The sequence below is a fragment of the Ammodytes marinus genome, assembly GCF_949987685.1.
Source record: "Ammodytes marinus genome assembly, chromosome: 19".
Taxonomy (NCBI): Eukaryota; Metazoa; Chordata; class Actinopteri; order Uranoscopiformes; family Ammodytidae; genus Ammodytes; species Ammodytes marinus.
In genome coordinates this window covers 1,155,347-1,180,172 of record NC_137223.1, presented here as the reverse complement: position 1 = coordinate 1,180,172, position 24,826 = coordinate 1,155,347, and the positions used below count along the sequence as shown (strand labels likewise).

The 24,826-nt window shown below is 40.7% G+C and overlaps 1 protein-coding gene across 3 annotated transcripts; it reads right to left on the bottom strand.

Annotated features, from left to right (window-relative positions):
* Positions 1-427: 427 nt before the first annotated feature.
* On the bottom strand, positions 428-24,370 carry LOC307265598 (structural maintenance of chromosomes protein 6). Of its 3 annotated transcripts, XM_080047364.1 has the most exons (27): positions 24,317-24,370; positions 23,758-23,904; positions 22,819-22,948; positions 22,424-22,529; positions 20,825-20,961; positions 20,209-20,270; positions 20,025-20,105; positions 19,814-19,915; positions 19,430-19,549; positions 19,222-19,320; positions 18,434-18,580; positions 18,086-18,174; positions 17,818-17,982; positions 16,703-16,881; positions 16,192-16,393; positions 15,754-15,868; positions 15,254-15,414; positions 13,542-13,677; positions 11,380-11,460; positions 11,091-11,261; positions 8,748-8,885; positions 8,027-8,172; positions 3,532-3,657; positions 3,259-3,364; positions 2,898-3,050; positions 1,072-1,169; positions 428-818 (listed from the first exon to the last, which is right to left on the bottom strand). In XM_080047364.1, the coding sequence occupies exons 2-27, from the start codon at positions 23,890-23,892 to the stop codon at positions 722-724; spliced, it is 3,282 nt and encodes a 1,093-aa protein (XP_079903490.1). In that variant the 5' UTR covers positions 23,893-23,904; positions 24,317-24,370; the 3' UTR covers positions 428-721. The 3 variants fall into 3 exon arrangements, with proteins under 3 accessions (XP_079903490.1, XP_079903489.1, XP_079903491.1); XM_080047363.1 differs by lacking the exon at positions 24,317-24,370 and having other exon boundaries at positions 23,758-23,992; XM_080047365.1 differs by lacking the exons at positions 20,825-20,961; positions 22,424-22,529; positions 24,317-24,370 and having other exon boundaries at positions 23,758-23,992.
* Between the last annotated feature and the right edge of the window lie 456 nt (positions 24,371-24,826).

Sequence of the window (24,826 nt, the reverse complement as noted above, 5' to 3'; positions counted from 1 at the left end):
CAGAGCCCTTAAAAGGTGCAAATCCTTCCTCCTCACAAGACTGACCTCAATACAGCTCTCTGGGGTTTCATGTTGAAATGACTTAAAGATGCCTCATTTCCAACTTTTATATGATTAAATAATGAGTACAGCTAAGGCAAGATTATGTGTTTAACCTGTTCTGTCACAACGTGGTCAAAAAGGAACTTTAAAAAAAAAGAAGAAACTCCGGTTAGAGAAAAACACTTACTACTATCCTGAAATGCTTCCACGTTTAAAAACAAAATCACACTACTTTAGTGTCAGCCGAACAGATTTGGTTTAATGAATATTAAATAAAAATTATGACAACGTCATTGTTAGGAATACAGTCATATCGAACAAAACATTTGACGTGAGCTACTATAGGCTACGCAAATCACACAACACATTAATTGTGTTTGGTTACAATAGTTTTTATTGAACTGCTCCAGTCAGATGAACACTTAGAAGCCTGCCTGTACTCAACAGTATCGGCCCGAATACAAAAATACAAATAAATAAATAAATAAATAAAAAAGGACTCCCGATGGCATTTTCTGAAAAAAAGAACTATTGGCGAAAGTGCCAATTTTTAGGGAGCCTATTGTTAAATCTGGCCAAGGACTGCAGATGGAAACTTCTGGCTAAATCTGGCATATTTACAGAAATGTTTATTAATATGCACTGTCAAAAAAAAAATCCATTGCCCATCGGCACAACACTACGGGTCCTCCTCTTGACCCCTTTCTCTGTTGGTGATGCCTCGCTCTGGGTCCTTGAGGCGGAGGATGCGTATTATTTTACTCTCTGGAAGAGAACTGGAAAAGAAAAGAAAAGAAAAGGTTGAAATGTGACCTTGCCTTTCAGATGAAATTGACTTGTGCACTTTACCAGGAAAACAAAGCCAGACACTGAAATCACGTGGCCTTTACTACTGATTAGATTACTTCCTTATTGCTTATTTGCTTAGAGAATTTCCAGTAACCCGGTCAATAAATCACGTGTGCGTGGTCAAACTGCTTTGATATACCACGAGTAGAAAAACAAAGACGTGGCATGAGTGCTGCTTACCCCATGCTCTGAGGGGTGAGGAAAATGAACTGCCTGTAGCGCTGACCAGCAGCCACCTTCAGCATCATGTCCATGGATATCCTCCGGTTGACCATGTCCTAAAAAAACAAAGCAGAAGCATTCCTGTTTAGTATTGATAATTGTGGCTAAACAAAGTGAGTTATTTGAAGTGTCATGCCTTCTCCAAATGTCCCCCTTCACCTCTAATGTCTACTTTAAAAAGGTGGAGTTTCTCTTCTTTTTTAAAACATGTTTTATTGACACGATCTGCTACCTGTCCGTACTGTGTGTGCATTGATAAGAAAATCAGGTGTTAATACACAGCTTAGGCTCTGTAAACTGGTATATAAACAAAGGGTATGTGTAATAAGTGTTAATTTTGGCAGCAAATTCTGATTTAGTCTTAGTCTTTTGAATATCACACCATTTAGTCTTAGTCCTATTCTAGTCATCTAAAATATTTTAGTCTTAGTCTAGTCTACTAAATATAAGCAGATTTTAGTTTGACTAAATCTACAGCGGACTTCGTCGACTAAGTGTTTTTCTTCATTGAATGGTATTAAGGTTTGAATATGCAATACAGACACAGATTTAATGGTTGTAATACAAAACATGTATTCTATTTCATTAGTAATAATCTCACATAAAATCAGTGTACCTGACTGGATAGGGGGGAGGGGGGGCTTTAAGAGCCTGTGCCCGGGGGTCCATTATCTCATGATCTGTCTATGAACCAACTGGATTCCACAATCTTTTTTCTTTTTGCGGGGAGCATGCACAAGCATTATTTATAAAAAAAAATAAAATAAAGAAAATATTTTAAAAAAGTGGGGGGCCCCACACTAGGTCTTGAAACGGGCCCGAGATCGTTAAGGCCGCCCCTGGGCAGCAGCAGCAGCACGCAGTTGAGGTGCTGATAAATTTGAGCAACTGCGCCTTCCTTTACGCAACACTGCTGCCGCTGTGTGTGTTCGGACTTCTTTTGCATCAAAGCCTTTTAGATAATACAATTAGAGGTTTTAATTGAACGCTGTCCATGCGTCAGAGTTGATTGTACCTTAAAAACAGAAACTAACGGACGGAGGCGGCAGTTTCACATGGCTCTGTGTATTCAAACTCGAGACAGAGCCTACTACAAACAGATTGCGGAACTTAGCCGCTCCCCTAGACATCGTTAACGGGCAGGATATCCCTGACCATCATTTTTGTCCATCATACCGCAGAGTTTTTCAGCACAGCGGCTCACTCCACCCGCTCACACCTGCGCGGTCTCCTGTCGATTTTCACCAACACAGGGTTGAATTCGCTGCTTTGCACTGATTGGATTTCTTCCCAACTTGTCCCACAAAAAGAGTAGTTCTGATTGGATCTCTTCTCCATTCGTCCCGCCCTAACAGTTTCGTCTAGTTCCTATTCGTAGACTATAGTGTCAGTTAAATTAGTCTCAGTCTTCGTCATCACATCTGCCTTTTTATTTAGTTTTTATTTAGTTTACGTCCGTGAAAAAGGTTCGTAGACGAATATTTTTCGTCATAGTCTTAGTCTACGAAATTAACACTGTGTAATCAAAGTGGGCCCACCTTAGCTAGCGACATGCCTGTTTACAGAGCCTAGGCTGAGTATTAACAGCAGATATTCTTTCAGCGCACACAGTACGGACAGGAAGAGGATCATGAGGAGATAGTCACTGATTTTGACAAAAAGTGAATTGGACAACAAGCGTTCTCCAGAATTTCTGACTCCACCTTAATAACACTGGGGATGATCTCAGCCTGCACTCATAGCTAAACAGACTGGAAAAACTAATACAAACTTCCTCTTATTACCATGTAAACATCAAATTCGTCCAGGCATCTGAAAGGTGCCTCTGTGATGGACCACAGGGAGAGGACAAAGCACACTGTTGAGAAGGAGCGCTCGCCTCCAGACAGGGAGCGCATGTCACTTAAGTCTGCCTGGTTTCCCGGGCCTGGGTGCACCTACAGAAGAGGGCAAGACATGTTTTTATGAGTAATGAAAATCAAAGATTAACTGGGTTATCATTTATATAATTAAGTCTTGTTACAGCCTCTCACTGTTCATGTAACAAGTTATTTGGAGGACATTTTAGAATAGGGGTTAGGAAAACACAAACCCCTGTTTACTTCACACAACAAACACTTTGTCCGGTCAAATCTTTATTCTTACCGAGATGGAGAGCATTTCCTTTTTGTGATCGAAGGTCATCTTCCCAGTGTATCCCCTCTGGCTCAGCATGTTGTCGAAGTAATATTTACACCGGGCTGAGAGGAACCTACAACATAAACAGGTTGAAAAAAAAAAATATATATATAAGATCAAGGCTCACAGGAGGCTCACAGGTTTTTATAACCTCAGGGGAGTAATTCAACTACATTAAATCAATCAAAAGAGTTATTAATTATCCATTTGAAAGTGTAAAGGGCCAAGTTTACAACTCACCTCCTGAGGTCAGCGTAGACCTGCTGTCTTTGGTTCATGATGCCATTCAGCCTTCTGATGAAGCCGTTGAGGTTCTTCATCTGCTGTGCCATGCTCCTGTAGGCCTCCAAGGCTTCATGGTACTGCCTGTCACAGTGCAGTAAAGACAGACCAGAGAAACAAGAGAGAGAGAGAGAGGGGAAGGGGTTACGCGATAAAATGAAATAACTGATGTGCGCAGTTGCCGTACTTCAGTTTGTCTAGTCACATGTACTGTATATAAAAAACATTATGTAGTGACAAGCAATAGCGTCAGTGAAGTGAACAAAAACATCTCTATCAAAAACAAGACGAGATCCCTCCTCGCCACCCCTTTGCATTAGGTGCAAACACTGTGATTGGCCATTCTAGGCTCGTCACAATGACTGGAGACTAATGCTGGGCTTACACTACACAACTTTTCACGCGATTTGACAGTCACAATAATCTTCTAATGTCGGACTGAAATCACAGAAGTCGTGCTGGAGTTGTGGCGCGCGCACATAATATCAGTCGTTTGGTGTATGGTGGTCTTCCGACCTGATTTCAGCCAGTCTTCTTCCCGTCTTGACGTTCCGACATTATCAAACATGTTTGATATTATCTTAGTGTTAAGGGGTTGGCTCAAGCGAAATGACGTAAACACTGTCACACTCTCGCATGCACCAAGAACCGCGCAGGAGGAGCGGCATTAGTCGCGACCTGTGGCCGCCTGTGCATTTTGGACACTTTTTCCTTGAAGCCTTGGCGGGAGAACCAGGCTGACAGCCGCGCAACCTTAACACTTTACCGTCAAATACAGGGTTAGGAGTTAAAGTTATTGGGGGACGAGATCAGCAATAAAGATGGTCAAATAACTAAAGGAAGTCTCCCGCTCGGAATATTGAATTAACCTTCTTTTAATTAAATAATCACTATCGCGTCTGCGGAAATAATATTAATCTCAAAAGGAATCTAGTTGTAGTCTTGCAATATGAGACCCCCTGTCTTTTCAAAATCTCAGTCTGTGACTGAAAACTAATGACTAGTTGTCTTCAGGTGTGAGTTGATTGTCTTCAGATGTAAGAGGGTTTCAGTCTTCAGTCTTTTAAAAGTCCTCTAGTGTAAGCCCAGCATTAGACAATGGAAAGCTCTGTCGATCCAGTATGGGATGGTGATCGTAAAAAAGAAAAGAAAAAGAAAAAGATTAAGGTTTTGGAATTAAGAGATAGCCCCCTGTTTCAGCATCTGTCTCATAGCGTTCTCCAGTACTTTATATATGGAGAAATGTTGTTATGAGATTTCAGGGAAAGCAGAGAAATGTAAAACAGATATGGCAGCCTGAAGGGGCCTACAGTACATGACACCTTGTTGACTTTTTATTTTCTGCTTAACATTTGCCTATAGTTAAAAGGTGCTACGAGGACCATTTAAATATTTCTGAAATAGTCTAATTTTTCCTCTGATGATCATAAATGACATGTAACAGCAAACGAGATCAGTGCAAAGAATGCTATTTTTATATACCGTATTTTCCGCACTATAAGCCGCACTGGACTATAAGCCGCAGGTGTTATAATGTTTAATTACCATATGTAAGAGTTCGTGCACAGAGGGGATTGTCGGGAAAGAGATGGCTGCTTGAGGAAGCTCCCATTTATTAACACTTCAACAAACAAGTTGCATATTTGCATAACGTATTCAAGTGTTACCATTTAGAGCAATAGTAGCTACTAGGGATGGGCACGAGTGTTTTCGCTACTCGTGTTATCGCTTGCATTCCTCGAGGATCAATCGATTCCTTGTTAAACTTTTTTCTAATTTTAGAACGCAACGCATCTGTCTGCACAATGGTTCACCGCAATAAAGCGCTCAATGCTTATGTCAAACAGTCACAGTTGCCATATGATATTAAGGATTTTTTCCCACAAGTTTAAAACACATTTTCCTCACTGAAAGTAATTAAATAGACGGGCCACAATTTAAACCGATCGAGTAGGTCTGCGGTGGGGAGAAAAAAAGAGAAAAAAAGCATGGGCTGTAGTTGTAACAAAAATAATTGCCTAAGTCACCATTTAAAATAAGAAGGGCAGCAGATAATATAAAGAGGTTGTCCTACAATTTAAATACATATAAATAACTCACCAAAGCAGATAGTTGTATATCCAACCGCGTAATGCTCACTCCTTGTCCGTGTGAATAATTACCGCGACTAATTCCTCATTAACGGAACGTTACACCGGTTGGTTTTTGAATCTTATCCCCATATTCCCTATTGAAGGCTTCATAACTGTTGTTGGCTCGGAGCGAATGTGCCTGAAGTAAGCCTTGCTTCTTCTTTACTTTTCTTTCCAAGCGGAGAGCACTTGCATGCTCACCTGGGGCCTCATTTATAAACGTGGCGTACGCCCAGAAGAGGGCGTACGCCAATTTCTACGCAAACATTGGGATTTATAAAAAGCAAACTTGACGGGAAGATGTGCGGTCCTCCACGCAAACTCTGACCCATGCGTACGCACAGAAAGTGGAGAAAGGAGAAACGGCGACTCCGTCGGTACATGTATGAAGTGCAAGAACAAATGTGTTTGTGTAAAATGAATCCAGATATAGGCCTATAAGCCATGTAGGTCTATTATAGGGAGTTCCTTTGCAAAACGGATGAAGCCATTCTTACAACTAATAAAAAAATGCCTCCACGGATTTTTCCATGGAGTGATACCAACAAAAAACAAAACGAATTAGGATCTTAAATAGCCTACAAACGGAGATATGAGTGCAAAAAAAAAAAAAAAAAAAAAAACGTTTGAATAAGCTCTGCATGTTATTGGATTCATTCTGATAATATTGAGGTGGAATACAACCTATTACTTTTACACTGACGCTGTTCTCGATGCCTCAGTCAGGCAGACATGAGTGCACAGTTTCATACACTAATCATAAGCCTACTGTACATCAAATACTGTGCTAATTTTTCGCGGTTTTTAGACCGTTTTATCTATGTGTTTTTCTTTGTGTTTAAGCACGTCGTAACTGTGTTTTGAAAAGGACTGTGAAGTTTATTATTAACCCTCTGCCGCCCGTCACTGCACCGGGATGAATTCTCCGAATCTGTATCTCATGGGGGGTCCCCTGCTCGTGGCACAAACACTGCTGTGTGAGGATATGCACTTTTTTGCGTCCACGTTTATGTCGGATCGCTTCTTTTTATTTCGACCACAGCGTTCACAGAGATCGCCACAGGCTGCACTCTGACGCCTTTACGCTCACACTGTGCCACCAAACTAAATTTTCCCTGGTCGCCACTTCTCCAACGGGTACTTCAGCGTGACCGCAGTGATCCACACCGTGTGGAGTCTATTTTTCCATTTCCCTTTCAGTCGGCGATTGCCACTACCGCCTTCATGCACTCAGTAAATGATATTAATTTGGGCGTGTCAATGACTATGTATGGGTAAATATGGGCGTTACGTGAAGCCCGCAAAGGCTGCGCCACATTTAGAGTTGATTGTGATTTATAAAGGGAAACAGGCGTAGGACGTGAGTGCGCACTGTTTTATAAATCAGAATATTTTTGTTCGCACGTACATCCTACATTTCTTCCGTACGCTAGCTTCCACGTGAATCCCACGCAAAGCTTTATAAATGAGGCCCCTGGAGTCTACTCATTACTAACTGAGAGTAACAGGTGTCATCTCCCCTTTTTATAAATGTAACTTTATCATCTGCTTTGAAATAATTGGACAGTTATATTCCTGAAAATGTTCTGGAGAAAGGAGAGACCGTATTCAGCTCCGCGGTGCTGTGGAGAATACAGGCTGCGCTGCGGTGGCACGGAGGTGGCAGTTATTTGCAGTTGCTGTTTGACACAACGCTCAGTTTATTGCACTTGCATCAAAATATTTTATTTTGTTCAACTTTATTTTATCCGTTGTGTGCCGTTTTGTACACGTATATAACATTTTAAAATAGGGGCGGCCCGCCAGCCAAAAGGCTACAGACACTAAAAAATCAAATAAAAAACATTTTCCTCATCCACCAATCGAGTTCATTTGAAACGAGGAGTACTCGAGTACTCGAGTACTCGATTACTAACGCCCATCCCTAGTAGACGGGGTCGAAAAAGGGGGAAAAAGGCGCGGCTTATAGTCCGAAAATGACGGTAGTCTTTCTTAATGCCTTTGTGGTGGGTACGCTCACCCAGGTATAAAAGCTGCCTTAGTAAAAACACTACCACTTTTGCCCCTAGTGGCCTCACTACCACTAGTGGAGCAGCAAGAGGCACCACAAACTGAAAGTTCCTGGTAGCACCTTTAAACAATGTCATTGGAAGTCCTTAGAAACCTGTAAAGTAGAGTACGCCATGTAAGTTGTTCGTTTTAGTTGTTTTTATGTTCCTTTTTTTCAGTGTTGTTGTGGTGTGTGTGTATGTTCTCAAAAAAAAGAAAAAAAAGTTAAAACATTTTCTAAAAACAACAAGAGGAGGGAGGTAGTAGCAGACCTGACCACCTCCTCGCGGTCTCCCTGTTGCTCCTGCTGCGTGGCGATCTTCACCTTCAGACGGCTGATCTCAGTGTCCAGACTCTTGGCCGTGCGTCTGCTCTCAAGCCGCTCTGGACAGATCTCTGTGGCTTTGGCTACAGACGTCTTAACGGAAGGGTCAGACAAATGGTTGGGTCACATTTCTGAGACTCACTACAATTAACATCATTGAAATGGTTATTTAAAAAAAGGTGCACTATGCAGTTACAAGGCAGGGGGAAGGGGGGGGGGGGTTGTTTATAATTGCAGCGCCTTCAGTTTACAAAACAATATATCTAGCCTGGCACCGCCCGCCTATGTACTTCCGCTCAATTTTCATTTCCCTTCAGTAGTCAGTCTGGGTGTGCGGTATATTCCTAGGTTTTCTCCGGACAGATTTCTGCCGGTCCATTCAGCGAACAGAGGGAGTGGCTCAGAAGCCGGCATATTTCCATACATCACGACCAAACGTTATGCGATTGCTAGGCAGATCCAGATTGGCACTGGGAAGATCCAATAGTTTTAAACTTCAACAGACACCCGCCTTCAAGTGAGTTTACGTTTGTCAATTGAGCGATTCCAGACCCTTGTACAAATGAAATGAAGTACGATGGTCTGGTAGGACCAGGCTAACATATATCTGCCTGTGATTTCAAATGAGCCCTGCCTCAAGCGGTGCCTTGGAGCCCTGTTGTGTGTACCTGAAGTTCCTGCTCCTTGCTTGCCAGGCTGGTCTCTAGGGTCTGGATGCTGCTGAGATGGGCAGTGCGCTTGGTGTCGTAGTGTTTCTTGTGATGCTTGCACTTCATCACTTCCTGATCGGTCTTACTCAGCTCGTCCTGTGGAATGGGAACAAAGTTTTTTATTTAACCGATTGGAAAGTCTCAGAAAAAACAGTGTGTGTGTATACAGTGTAGTGTGAAAGTTTGTGAGCCCCTTGAGCCTTTTGGAATTTTATTTATTTTAACCATTATTAATTCATTTTTATCAATACCAGTATTTTTTATATGCAATAACAGATGTTTGTTTATCAATTCAACATTTTTCTTTTCCAGAAATCAACTGTTAAAACAGATAAAACAAATGAATCTGCAAAAGTTTGTGAACCCTGAGCTGCATTGCTTAAATGGAGCGGGTAAACACAATCAGATGGGCCAAATTGAGTGATGAAATGGACCAATGTAGTGAGAGATCTTTAGGGAAGAAATTGGGCGGCACTAGATAAAACAGAGATCAAATCAGGTCAGTTTAGGCCCACCAAACTGAACCCATACAGGTCAGACATGCTAAAAGGGAAAACAATCTCAGAGGATCTCAGGAATAGAGTTGTGATGCTGCACATTTGTCTGGGGACAGCTATAAATTAATTTAAAAAAAGTTTGAGCTCCATCGGTCCACCGTGAGGCAAATCATCTACAAATGGAGAGCTTTAAGAGTGACTGAACATCTGCCTAGAAGTAGACTTCCTTCAAAAATATCTTCAAGCGCCACAAGAAAAGTTATTTTTCAGTTAAAAGCCAACCCAAACATTACATCTAGTGATTTGCAGACCTCTCTTGCAGCATCTGGGACAGATGTGCATGGTTCCACAATAAGAATAAGAATAAGTCAACATGGCTTTCAAGGGAGGGTTGCTGAAGAAGCCTCTACCCTCAAAAAAGAACAAAACTGCTTGTCACAACTTTGCCAGAGAACTGGAGATACCCGAAGTCTTAAGCCGCGAACACACCGCACTGGCTGCGCGGCGAGATTACATACAAAGTCAATGTACTAGCGCGTGGCCGCGCATCCACCCAAGAATCGGCGTCCAGCGGCCGGCGCTTGCACGGCGCGTGGCCGCGCCTCATCGAAGCGCGTGAATTGAAGGCGCTGCCAACATGTGCGGCGAACGCAGCTGAGCACACACTGCTGTTGTTATTGTGTTTAGTATGTTGCTGAATTACTATTAATATGTGTGTATTTGCGATCAGGGTGCGTCTTCATGCTGTTTTAATGATATTTGTGACATGACTGCCGCTGGTTACACAGTGTACCTACATCTGTATTTTTTGGCACAGCTGGACCATGTTATTGTTGTTGTTACACCGTAAGTGTGACGGGTCTGATCTCGGCGTCGGCGTCAGGAATATATGGCGCAATATGACCAAGCAGGGAGCCTCCTGCGTTCACGCGGCCAACCGCCGCAGGGGGCCAGCTTTATTCTGTGGACTGATTTGTCCAAAATTTAACTGTTTGGTCACAACCAAAACCGCCATGTTTGGGCAAAAACGCAACTCTGCCTACCCACCAAGAGAACCTTCTCCCAAGTGAAGAATGGTGGTGGCAAATGGTCTGCAAATCTCCAGATGTAATGTTTGGGTTGGCTTTTACCTGAAAAATCCCTTTTCTTGGACCGACCCATTAATCAGAAAAGTTGTTTCATGTTATAGTTTTCCTATAAAAGCCATGGGCACTAATCTAAAAATCAACTAACAGTTACTTAATGTACCCTTATTGTAAAGTGTTACCTCTTAATCTCTCTTTTAACCCAATTACAACATATTAGGGCTGGCCCGAATGTCATTTTTCAGGCTTCGAATATTCATTGGTTTTTACGAGCGAATATTCGTTCCAGAAAAACACACCATCAAAAAAATATATATATTTAAAAAAAATAAAATTAAAAAAAACGTTAATAATCCCTATATACTCCCTGGAACCGATTTTGACAGTATCTGCATATTTTGTAGAAGATTTACACGCTCGGAGGTGAAGTAATGGATGCGCTATGACACTTAGTGATGTAATATCCTCCTAAATGAGCAATACTACTACAACAATATTACTAACTTTTATATCCAAATATAAAATTATTTGATGACATTATATTGCAGTACTAGCTAATTGCAAAAAAAAAAAAACGAAGCTCCGAATACTAATTTAAGCTCCGAATACTAATTTAAGCTCCGAACGAGTATTCGAATATTCGAATAATTCGGGCCATCCCTACAACATATATGGACATGTAGTTTGGTCTACAGTTTTTCTTTATGATTATTTTGTACCTTTTTTGAGTCAGCCTCTTCAGCGACCATGCTGATCTGCTCCTTGAGCTGCATGTACTCCTGGTCTGCCCTGTCATACGAGGCCTTGTGCTGGGCCATCTGAGCTCGGGCCTCCTCGCACTCGGCACACTTGGACGCGATCTTAGCGACGATCTCCTGAAGCTCTTCCTCCTGCAGTAGCAGATGCATGTCCACACATTTTGGTCATGCGTGTATATACACTGAGGTAAGTACAATTTAAAGCCATCAGGTGTGATTATGGTATTGCATGGATGTGTTCTGTACAAACCAGGGGACTGAGGTCCTCCGACTGAGGTTCCTCCACATTGTTTAGGTCCGTCAGCTCCAGCTGTAGCTTAGTGGCCCGGTCCTACATCAGATCAAATACACACACACACTTCATGTAGGGCTGGGCGATATGGCAAAAAATATTATCACGATTATTCTTTCGATATTGATCGATATCGATATTAATCACGATATATAGTGTGATACTGCTGAAGCCTGAAGAAACCAGAGTGTTCATTAGTTAAACTATACAATGTTGTTTATTAGCATATTGTGATAAGAGAACATTGAATCACAATAAATATAAACATTTAACTTCACAAACATGTTTTAACTGCACCTAACTAAACAATATAAGATAGCTTGCCTTGTAACCTATTGAAAATATTGTAAATAAAAATAAAAGCTCTGACTTCTTTCACGTTAAACTCCTTTGGCAGGGCTACAGCAAACATCTTGTAGAGGCACAACCATACATAAAAAGTAAACAATTGGATCAACAAAGGCACTGACACAAGTACTGAACTTTAAGATATAAAATATGAATATGAGAATTACTGGTTTTACATGTCTATTTTAAAAAGGAGAAATGTGAGTAGAAAGTGCAAAATGTAAACATTGTAAAACCAGATATTATGCTACATAACATAATGTGTTTAAAACTAAAATATCTGTGAGTGACTACTATCACATCTAACTCCTCAGGCAGGGAGGCAACAATCTTAAATGTTTATAGAGCTGTGGCTCAGATGCTTGATGAATGTCAGAGCACATCACAGCTACTACTCACACATACAGTACAACAACAGCTGTAGGTAGGGGAGATGCTCATGCTGTAGCTACATGGTCTTACAGACCAGCAGGCTAATGAGGCTGAACTGAACAGCTACCTGTATGTTATACTGTAGCTTTGCTTCTTTTTGATCGTTTTTCATAAGGTTCAACTACCGCAAAATACGATACGATAGACAGGAGCAGCTGCAGCGGTCGGACGGCGGTTAAAACTTTTCACACTTTCGGTGTGGCCGCTCCTATATTTATTCCCCCCGTGTTGCGAGCCAGTGAGCGAACAGCGCTGGCTGTGGCAGCTACGTGGTGTCATCGTAGCAGTGAGACACACACAGTGCAGCCTTCAGTGCAACCACCGCTTGCGCTGCTGATAGCAGCGGTCGGACGGCGGTTAAAACTTGTAGCGCATTTTCACACTTTCTGTGTGGCCGCTCCAATAGCCTATATTCCCCCCGTGCTCTGAGCGTACAACTCCGGTAAATGCACAGAGACGGCTCGGGGCGAGTCGACAGAGACAGTGAGCGAACAGCACTGGCTGCGGCAGCTACCTGACTATGGTGTCATCGTAGCAGCTAGACACAGTGTTGAGTGTAGTCCACTGATTAATTTAATGAAGAGGAAAAGCACTATAACAGTGCTGCGCCGACATTTTTCGCTAAACACAAGACTCTCTTCACTCTTGCCGAGGTGATCACACACGGCTCTCCTCCTCTTTCCTTACTGCTGAAGCTCAAACATGCACGTCGCACCAGGAAATGGGCGTGCAATTAGACAGGAAATGCAAAAACTGCAATCTGACAGGCTGTTGAGTTTATTTCTGCTTTGTGATAGGCTGTTAGGTAAATCCATATCATTTATTTATTATTTTTATTTTCATATCGAGGATTTATGTCAAACGCATATTGACTTAATCGACGGGAGTTTAATCGCGATTACTAATCGTATCGAATTATTGCCCAGCCGTAACTTCATGAACACATTCAGATATCATACAAGAGCAGGTGATTAAGTTTTGGAAATATATATATATATATATATATATATATATATATATATATATATATATATATATATATATATATATATATATATATATATATATATATATATATATATTTGATTTGTGTTTTCTTTTTCTTGCGATAGTATACCAGAAAATGTGTAAACCCCCCCCCCCCAAAAAAAAACATTTTGGTTTATAGACTTTTTCTTTTGAATAATTAAAGAACATGTATTAGATCCATACCTTCCATCTATTATATTCATAATTGATAAGGAATTATGATTAGGCATGGAAAGATTTTTACGTATGTGTTACAATCCTCATACTATCCTGGGGTTTAATACTAAATATTGAGAGGGGTAAATGAATACTTTTGTTGTCTTCTGCTCTCTGTGGGTCCTTTGAAGCAGCCCTTCGTTCTGCTTGACGTCTTCATCCAACCTTTTCATTTGCTGCTGGAGGCGACTGGCCAGACCTCTCTGGTTCTCCATCTCCCTCTGCAAGTGCCTGAGAGAACAGAGAGGGAAAAAAAAGAATACAATACAAAGTTGGTATTAAAACAAGTGACAGGAACATAGCCTGACACAAGCCACTCCATGTATTGACATGACCTATAAACTGACTTCATGACTACAATACCAGTGTTAATTTCGTAGACTAAGACTATGACGAAAAATATTCGTCTACGAACCTTTTTCACGGACGTAAACTAAATAAAAACTAAATAAAAAGGCAGATGTGATGACGAAGACTGAGACTAATTTAACTGACACTATAGTCTACAAATAGGAACTAGACGAAACTGTTAGGGCGGGACGAATGGAGAAGAGATCCAATCAGAACTACTCTTTTTGTGGGACAAGTTGGGAAGAAATCCAATCAGTGCAAAGCAGCGAATTCAACCCTGTATCGGTGAAAATCGACGGGAGACCGCGCAGGTGTGAGCGGGTGGAGTGAGCCGCTGTGCTGAAAAACTCTGCGGTATGATGGACAAAAATGATAGTCAGGGATATCCTGCCCGTTAACGATGTCTAGGGGAACGGCTAAGTTCCGCGATCCGTTTGTAGTAGGCTCTGTCTCGAGTTTGAATACACAGAGCCATGTGAAACTGCCGCCTCCGTCCGTTAGTTTCTGTTTTTAAGTTACAATCAACTCCGACGCATGGACAGCGTTCAATTAAAACCTCTAATTGTATTATCTAAAAGGCTTTGATGCAAAAGAAGTCCGAACACACACAGCGGCAGCAGTGTTGCTTAAAGGAAGGCGCAGTTGCTCAAATTTATCAGCACCTCAACTGCGTGCTGCTGCTGCCCAGGGGCGGCCTTAACGATTTCGGGGCCCGTTTCAAGACCTAGTGTGGGGCCCCCCACTTTTTTAAAATATTTTCTTTATTTTTTAATAAATAATGCTTGTGCATGCTCCCCGCAAAAAGAAAAAAGATTGTGGAATCCAGTTGGTTCATAGACAGATCATGAGATAATGGACCCCCGGGCACAGGCTCTTAAAGCCCCCCCTCCACCCTATCCAGTCAGGTACACTGATTTTATGTGAGATTATTACTAATGAAATAGAATACATGTTTTGTATTACAACCATTAAATCTGTGTCTGTATTGCATATTCAAACCTTAATACCATTCAATGAAGAAAAACACTTAATCGACGAAGTCCGCTGTAGATTTAGTCAAACTAAAATCTGCTTATATTTAGTAGACTAGACTAAGACTAAAATATTTTAGATGACTAGAATAGGACTAAGACTAAATGGTGTGATATTCAAAAGACTAAGACTAAGACTAAATCAGAATTTGCTGCCAAAATTAACACTGTACAATACAGGACTCAGAGATCAGTTCCTATCCCCGGTCAAATGAGTCTCGCTGCTAATCTTGCAGGTATACCGGCCCGGAAAAAGTACTGCTGGACTAAAGGGTTCAAAAAGGTACTATACTGTATTTGGAAAAAGAAGGTATTTTATGAATAACTTGCTGTTGGAGCACAACGCTGTCAGCAGTGGCGTTGCCATATTGTTATCAGTACGGAACACTACTCACTGCCCATCCTCTCAGACATAACACACACACCTGATCTCCTCCTCAACGTCTCCTGAGAGGAGGTTGGCTCTGCTCTGCTCAGCTGTGTAACTACGGTTGTTGTAGATCTGATCTCCCTCTATAGTGAAGGCCTGGTTGCAGTTCTGGGGAGGGTTATTGCCCTGCATCAATCTGCGAGCGTCTGACTTATTCTGCACGACCACACACACACACACACACACACACAAACACACACACAGACACAGACACACACACACACCAAAGGGTATGTCAATGCACAAAATACTCTGAACACTTAAATGCTGAATAAGTGTTTTACAATTTCCGTTACAAGTGTTAACAATAAATAAAGGTTGTATTGCTTGTTGTATATACAACGCATTACAATACATTTTTGTTGTATGACATAATACTATGTATCTAGCCAGTTTCTTTGCAGTTTATTCCCCCCGCCCCCCACTCCATTAGCTTAAAAACATGGCGGCCACATATCTTGTGATACTTAAACTGGCAAAGCAACTGATTGTTACCTTGATTAGCAGAATGCTCTCGATACCCCTTTGATCAATCAGGCAGTTGGCCACAACTGGATCCTCAATCTCTAGAGCTTGAAGCACGGACGGGTATTCAGGGTGATTCACAGCTCTGACACAAAGACAAAACCAACAAAGTTTTCAGATATTCTTGCACTTGTCAAAGTCATGTATCCACTGTTACAGGACTGTGGCAATCATGCGGTAGTTGTAGTAATATGGAGTCAGCGATTTTAGAGAACACAATCGGTTTTTAAGTTCACTGATTTTGACAACAAGCATTCTGACTTGCTGACTCCACCTTTAAAGCTGACCAATGCTATTGTTCTCCCTGAATGAAGCCATAACTGTTTCTCTTAACAAATGGACTTATACAACTGGGACAAGCTTTTGTTAATAATTGTTTTTCGGGGAATAGTGTGCACACGTCATCACCTCTTTCTGGTATCATGGACATGTGGGAGGAAACCACTGGTGATGATGCCAGGTCTACGGCCGTGTGGAAATACTCTGGTCATGAGGCCCTGCAGCACCTTCTCATCCTCGTGGTTATCACAGGTGAAGGCCTGCATCTGGCCTTTGAGACACACCTCCACAGCCAGGGCCAGCTCCGGGTCCTTCAGGCTGATGAGGTAACCTGGACAAGGGGAGGGAATTTAGAAATGCATTTTGTGTCAAAAAAAAAAAAAAAAAAAAAGTGTAGTCAGCAATTGGGGGAACGCTCGTTGTCAAAATCGGTGATTATCTCCTCGCCTGTACTGTGTGTGCGCCGGTAATACACTGACTGATTACACCTTTAACTGAAATTCTTCAGCTTTCAATGGAGGAAAATTCTAAATGACAACATATTTTCATACGATACAGGCAACTGTACAGGGTGTTCAGAAAGCTGAGAAAGGAGTCCTGGGGGACATTAGTATTTTCCCCTACACTAATTCCACTTTACCCAGAGGTCCTCGAGGTCTTTGCCTGAAGTGGCCTCTTTTCTCAGCTTCCTGGATGGCGTTGAGGAGCGCGGGCATGTGCTCTCCAAAACGCCGCAGCCGATTGGACCGACTGCCCTCCACAGTCTGCAGGTTGCGTCTGTTGGCTTCAATAGACCTCTGGAGAATGTCATGCTCTCTCCTGAGGACAGACAGAGGTGGGTGGATCCATTAGGTTAGAGACTGTTTCGGTTATTCCACTCCCGTATGTATGTATCCTACAGATCAATAAAACCTTTTCTAAAATTGGGGTTATTCAAGGTTGGCAGGGAACTAATAATCTACAAAAGAGCCCCCACATTTACAGATTTCGAGACTAAAACTCTTGTTGCATTTACTTATTGAATTACTGTCAGAATGAAATCGGAAAAATGTAAACATTCATTTTCCTTTATTTATTCTCGAAAGATCAATTGAGGGTTACCCTCTTTTACAATGACGTCGAGAATTACAGATACACAATGAGAATACACAACAAGCTTACAAAGAGACAACAACAATTAAAACATTCAGATCAATTGAATAAAGCAGAACAATAGCCTAATTAAAACAGTTACAAGTGGAGTGGGGCTGATTCAAAATAATAACTTTAAATTGGTTAACAGTTATGAGTGTATTTATTTTAATTTGATGTTGTAGGCTGTTCCAGGAGTCAGGGGCACTGTGGCTAAAAGCAGTTTTACCAAGGTCAGACCGGGCGTATGGAACATATAACATGAGCATTTCAGTTGAGCGGGTTTGATAAAGCCCATCTGAAATATGCAGCATTCTTGTGAAATAGAGTGGCAGCTTTCCGGTCAGGGCTTTATATATAAAAATATGCCAATGTGCATCACGTCTCTCTTTAAGAGAGGACCACCCAACCTTTTCATATAAAACACAATGGTGTGTGTCATAAGCATCTCCTGTAATGAACCTTAAAGCAGAGTGAAAAACAGAGTCTAGGAGTTTAAGACATGAATGAGATGCATGCCGATAAACAGAAGGGATGGATTCACATAATATTATAGTTATTTTTCCCTTTTCTAAAACGCACTGGTGGTGGTGCATGGATAATATATATGTTCCATTTCCCTACCTCATCTTTCCCTGTTCCTCTTTGGCGCGGCTGCAGGCGTGCTGGTACTGGTCAGTCTGCTGGCCCAGCGTGGAGATCTGGTGTCTCAGGTTCTCCAGCTCAGTCTCGATCTGCTCCATACGGTCTGTGCGGGCCTGGCTCTCCACTCCCGTAGTCTGACTGATGCTACATGGAGAAAAGGCCCAGAAAAGCACAAGGGGAGTCATCACAGAATAAATACTGCTGGAATGCAATGCAGAGGACTTGAAAAACGTAGATGAGTATGTACCTTAGCTTGAGATCATTTATCCTGGAGGACAGTTGATTCTTGTCCTTTTCCAGGTCCCTCAGGTTAGCCCTGCATCTGTGCACAGTGACCTAGCGCGTGCACACAGATTTGAAGATTAGAAAAAAAAAAAAAAAACACTGGTCAGTTACAGACACAGACACACACACACACAATTGAGTTTGAGTTGTGTTTATCTGGACGAAGTTACACAAAACGAATAGACATCATAAATGATAAATAAATCATTGTCACTTTTACATAACTACATTGTTTTGCTGGGAGACCTGCAAAATCAGCACTGTAAACAAAGCTTCATATAACCAGTGAAAGAAAAATTCAAAGTCAGACCTCGCTGGTCTTGACCGGGGTATTTTTTCTCTGGACCTCGGCCTTGAGCTCAGCAGATTTGGGCTGGAAATCCAGGAGTTGTTGGGTGATGGCCTCCAGCTGTTCTTGGACCTGCTTTTGCTTGTTCTCAGCCTCCTCCACCTTATTCTGCATAGTAACAGAAAGAAAAAAAAACAATCGGAAAAGGGAAGGGGGGTTAAAGATTAGGAAACAGTGGAGGGCTTTTGTGTGGACAAGTTGAATTGGTGAGCTATTGAACATAAGTAGTCATTACAGGGGGCGCCTTTAGCTCAGTTGGTAAGGCGTCCCCTCCATGGGCCTCGGCCAGCAGCAGACCCGGGTTCGATTCCAGCCCGCGGTCGTTCTCTGCATGTCACTCCCCTCTCTGCCCCATTTCAACTCTGTCTCTACACTGTCAATAAAGCATAAAAATGCCAAAAAAATATCTTAAAAAAAATTAAAAAAATAAGTAGTCATTACTAAATGACTAGTTATTCCCAACACCTACATTTAAATGATACTAATTACTAACAAAAAAATAAACTAGACTTAAGCATTATGAAGTCTAGTTGTTGTACATGTTTGTTTAGTTTGTTTGTTTATAGTTTCGTGGACAGTCCCCTCTGATTAACTGTACAGTAAAAAGGAGCAGGTTTAGCCTATTTGGCTAATTTCCAGCTGTAGTCCACGGCCAGTTGTCAATAGGCAACCACAATACATTAGTTAAAAAAAATAAAAAGTAAAATAAAATAAGTAACCAAACTATTCTTACCACAGTAGTATCTTACCTTCCATTCCTCCACTTTCTCATCATATTTCTTTGTAGCTTCTCTAGCTGAACGCAGATTCTCCTTCACCGGCTCCGACTCTTTTTCCAACTCAGCCACCTGTACAAATGAAAACAGTCAATCATTTTGAAAGTGTTTATCTCAGTGATAAAGTTCCATAAGGAAAATAAAATGGAGGTGGATGAAAGGGGGGATAAACAAATCTCACCAAAGCCCAAGCCATTAGTTTCTGCAACTCCTCCAGTTTGGTGTCCATGTCGTCAAGTGATGCCAGGCTCTTGTAACGGTCCTCTTTGTCCAGGTACTTCTGCTTCAAGTCTTTCACGCACTGGAACAGTCACAGGAGAATTGTATATACGCTCATTTAAAAACATGGGTTTTCTAACTTTGCTATGAGACTGGTGAGTGTGAACCGAAACAATAGATTTGCAATACATTAAAGAGTTGACACTCGCAATGAAGCCATTGATGACAATTCTCTGTAGCTTCTAAGTCAGACCCCTTTCCCATTGTCTCTGGAACAAATTATTACTGTAAATTACCGCCTGTATAATACTTTATATATGAACATGTCAGGCAAACGTATTCTTACTTCACCGTGTTGGCAAACTTTATCCTCCGTCGCGTTCTTCATGGTTTTGATGTAGATAAAGTCCTCTCTCATCTGCTCCAGTTGGGTAGCTTTCATAAAGAACTGCAAGAGGAATGAAGAGAAAAATGTGTAGATAAGAAAAATATGTCTTGAGTCAATGTATACCAAGCAACAAATACAAGAGTTTATTTAACACGCTCATTATAGTTACCTTATATTTGTCCCCTTCTCCTTTGGAGTGTAGGAAGTGTTTGCTCATCTCTTGAGTGAGAACTGACACAGGGTTGTTGACCTTTGAAAAAGATAGACGTGTAAATAATGTCTCACCAATACACTAACGCAGGCTTACGTCACATGAGTTTTATTTTAGTGTGTCAGATTTGCATAGTTCATACCTGTATATTGAAATTGTCCAGGATGCACAGGAGCTCTTCCTTTCTGCTTGAGACAAGTTGACCTATTCAAAAACAGAAAAATAAATACTGTAAGTTTTAGAATCCATAATGCTTTCTTATTCAAGCATCTACATGATCATGAATGGTCATTAGCCTGCTTAGAATACAACATCTGTCTTTTTTTCCTTTTGTGACTGTATTATTATTCATTTATCTTTTCTAGTCTACAGTAGCTATATACTAACTAAATGCAATCAGATTGCTTCTTTAGTTTTATAGCTCATAACCCAAAGATATCAAGATTACTATATATGAAAAACCTGTAAATTCTCAAATTTAGAAGGCTAAAACAATCAACTGGTTGGCATTTTGGGTGGGAAAAGGACTAAATATTAATATATATTAATCAATTACCAAATTTTTTTTTTATATAGCTTTAGCAGTGACACTATTTGTCCTTGCACACTTATCTGTACTTATTTAGCTTTTGAAATCATAAATGGTTAACTGTTTTTTGTTGGTAACCATTACTATCTTAATATTTATACTTTTGTAGAAGCACAATGCAGTAGTAGCCTTTTACCCGATCAAGAAACGTCTATTCTTGAGTCTTTACCTGATTTGCTCCTCAGTTTATAGGTTCTTAATCCTTCACGTGTTATTCTCAGGTCCAAAATGATGGCTGAACCATACACCTCAGCTTTGTAAGCGTCCCTTCCTTTGTTATGCAGCGTGATTGAAACATCAGCTGAGCTGAGGAAACAAAATATATTTTTGTTGCGAATCGAGCAATGCAACTTTTAACATTAGTTATTTTAGTATGATAGTTTGCACAATTTCACTTGTACTATGTAGGGAGTTGAGTCCTACTCAAAGAGAAAAACAAAGCTACGTATGTTCTCAAATGTATAGTGCTAGTGAGCAAAATAGTATAGTGCTAGTGAGCATTAATTCTCCCTCAACCGACAGTTGAAGCAACTATTACAAGTCTCAGAATGAGCACAACAAAAAGAATGTACTTCATATGATGTAGGGCCCTATGATTTCCGCGATAACGAAAACGCGGACGGAATCACGGAATCGGGCAATAAAAACGGAATCTGCTCGTTAACACGGAATGTCACGGAATTCGCCATTATTTTGGTGAAATTCAATTTCCAAGGCAAAGGGAAACAACACGGTTGAAATTAAAGCAGAACTAGGGAGGAATTTTGGTTTGACGACATCTAAAGACCAAACTACTGCCGTGAAAAGTAGAGCCTGGCTGCAGGATCGCTAATGTAACACACAGCGCCAAACCCCTTTCACAAAGCTGTCTATTCAATGTTTGCTTATGAATGTATCCATGTACGTAACTCTGACATGTACATAACTTAATTTATTGTTAATAATATGGTCCGTTTATAAATTCGGCATATGATTAAAGCATCTAAAAGCACGTAATCATGTTAAACATTTACTGTTTTTAAGTTATTAATGCCACTCGCTCCCGCAGATACACAGCACAGGGAGGTCTTATATTCAGCCATTGCTAAAGGGAGTGTTGTATTATGGAACGGCCGCTGTGGTACGAAATTCCAGTCTCAACAATGTTTCCTACACGCAATTATAACTCTAGGGTCTACAGCCCATTGTTTTCATGTAGTGTAACTTGTGTAATGTGTTACATTATTAAGCTGTTGCCATGATGTCGGCTAACGCTGATGCTAATGTTAACTAACTCTCCGTCGCACAATAGACTGTAGGTTGGTGTTGCAGCCCGCTGTTGGGTGAATCGCTGTCCCACAGGTAAAAGCCATGGACTTATAGAGCCTGGTCCAATTTTCACTCTAGTCCAGCTTCTTGCAAAGTTAATAAGGACTTTATTATTTATGAAAAAATTATATTTAATGTTTCACTTGAAGCACAAAATTAATGTCTTTATTTTCTGTTATAGCCTATACCCAACAAATTTGTTTTTTCGCTTTTTTTAAGCACTAAAAACAGTGCAATGTTGTGATGTATTTTAAATTTAGCCTTATATCTGATTAAATTGTTAGAATATTATTTGTTCGCAATAATTAGACACTCGTTCTGATGACGAAATGAGTGTTAATTGTAAAAAAAACAGAAGTCATGAGATTAAAACGGAAAAAACGGAATTTGTGAAAAAATTAAACGGAATTTGGAAAAAAATTAAACGGATTTCATAGGGCCCTAGTGATGCAAGGTTTACCTCTCGCCTTCCTTCACAAAACCCTTGAGCGATGATCCTCTGTTTGTGGCCATTGCATTCCCGCCTAAGGCGACTATGAGAGCTGTCAGGATCGCACTCTTTCCACCTGTCACACAAGCAGTTCGGTCATAAGAAAAATATTTAGAAAATTTAAAAAAAAACTAAAAGAACTGACTGAAAGATAAAACAGACAAAGAAAATAGGGTATGTCCTTCTTCAAGAAAGGAGGTTAACCTGTTCTATAAAGCCTGATTCAAATTAGGGGCTTTACGACAGGTTATAGCCTGAAAACGGGTCTGGGACAATAACATATAATCAGTTAAGGTAAAGTTAAGGGTATCAGTTGAGGTGTCAAGAGATACCACTACATTCAAGGTGTAGTCGTTTGCACTCACTTCCGTTGTTGCCAACGACAAAGTTGACATTGGGCCCAAAGTTGAACGGTCCGAGGTTAGAGTGGCACATGAAGTTCTTCAGCGTGATGCTCGCTACAATCCCTGCATCACTGGCAACCTCACCAGCATGCTGCACACAAGTAATTTATTAATGGGACTGCTCTACAGTACACCCACCCAAATATTTTATCACAAATGTCTCTCTCACATACTCAAGAAGAGGATCAACATGAGAATTAGTAAGAAAGAATATTATAGAAAATTATTAGACAATAATAAAAACAATATTAAAGGTCTATGGAATATACTGAATAATGTTATTGGAAATGCTTCTAGACAAGTTAATTATCCACATGAGTTTATTGAAAATGATATGACTATTGATAATATGGATGATGCAGTAAATGGCTTCAACCAATATTTTGTAAATGTTGGACCAATACTGGCTGAAAAAAATACCTGTTCCTGTGAGATCTGATGACAGGATTAATGATTTCATAGACATTAATCCAAAATCAATGTTTCTAACAGCAGTGGAAGAGAGTGAAATTATAGAGATTGTCCATAAATGCAAAAATAAAACTTCTACTGACTATAGTGACATACACACATACACATATAAGAATAGTCAAAGAGGTTATTCCCGGAATTTCGAAACCATTAACGCACATCTGTAATGTATCATTTAAAACTGGTAAATTCCCAAGAAAAATTAAAATTGCAAAAGTCATACCGCTGTACAAAACTGGAGACAAACACCATTTCACAAACTACAGGCCTATTTCACTGCTTCCTCAATTCTCAAAAATCTTAGAAAAAGTATTTGCTGCTAGACTTAACAAATTCATCAATAAACACAATTTACTAACATAGAGCAGCAGGTTTAAAAGGAGGCAAAAAACTACAAAAATGTCAGCACGGTGGTAAACATTGACAAACCTGTTTGATCAGTGGATCATCTGCCTGGTCACTATCATATCCATTAGCAGCTTCCTCTTCTTCCTCATCCACAGGTCTGACCCGTTTGTGGGGCTTGTCGCTGACGGAGCTGCTTTTGCTTTTTCTTTTAGACATGTTCAAATAACCCTGCATTTAAGGAGATGATTGAAATTGAAAGTGAACACAACAGAGTACCTGGCACAGAGACACACTGTACTTTGAAACAGTGACTTTTTTTCTTTGTGGCTCCAACGATTTGCCTTTGTCACAATAGTCGGCTTTGTTATCGTGGTTAGCGTTAGTTCGCAAAATGTACTTCGGCATAACACTTTCTGAATAGCTCTTAAACGGAAAACAGTGACCACAGTAACGTTAGCAAGTCACTCCTATCAGGTTAGCCTGCACTAGCTAGCTTAGCTGGCTAACTAAGGCTATACATGCTACAGAAAAACTTTACAATTATACAGGCAGACAGCAGAAGAATATGTTGCGCAAAGTTTGGCGTTTGATATAAAAACATGCAGGGACTTGTATGTTTGGTTGAGGCGTGACAGCTTACCTAGTGCCGCACACTACACACGGCTGATAAGGAGGAGGACCACAATAATAATTGTCAAATTCGCGCCAACGGTTCCCCGGGAAATCCATGGACCCAGTATAGGAAGGGAAATCTCGCGAGAATTAACGTAATCCCTTTTACCTCCCTTAAAACTATAATGCGCACCTGCTGCAGACTACTTTGGACAGCATTCAACAACAACAACAAAAACACCCTTTGACCTGTTTTGAAAGTATATCCTATATCTTGCAAAGGTTGAGTTGCAGAAGAATGTTGGCTTGCCCCAGACCACAGGTGACTACTGCTATCCACTCCATCATATTCTCAATTAATTCTGCATGCAAGTATGAGATTGACTTAATTTCATAATGGCAGAATAAAGATGGTTTTATAGTGAAAATCAATTCCCATTACTCCAAGAATGATTTTCTTTCCTTTATTTTTAGTTAAATGTGATGCAAAAACAAATTATATATAGAGCTGCATATATATAAACTAAACTCTTCCAGC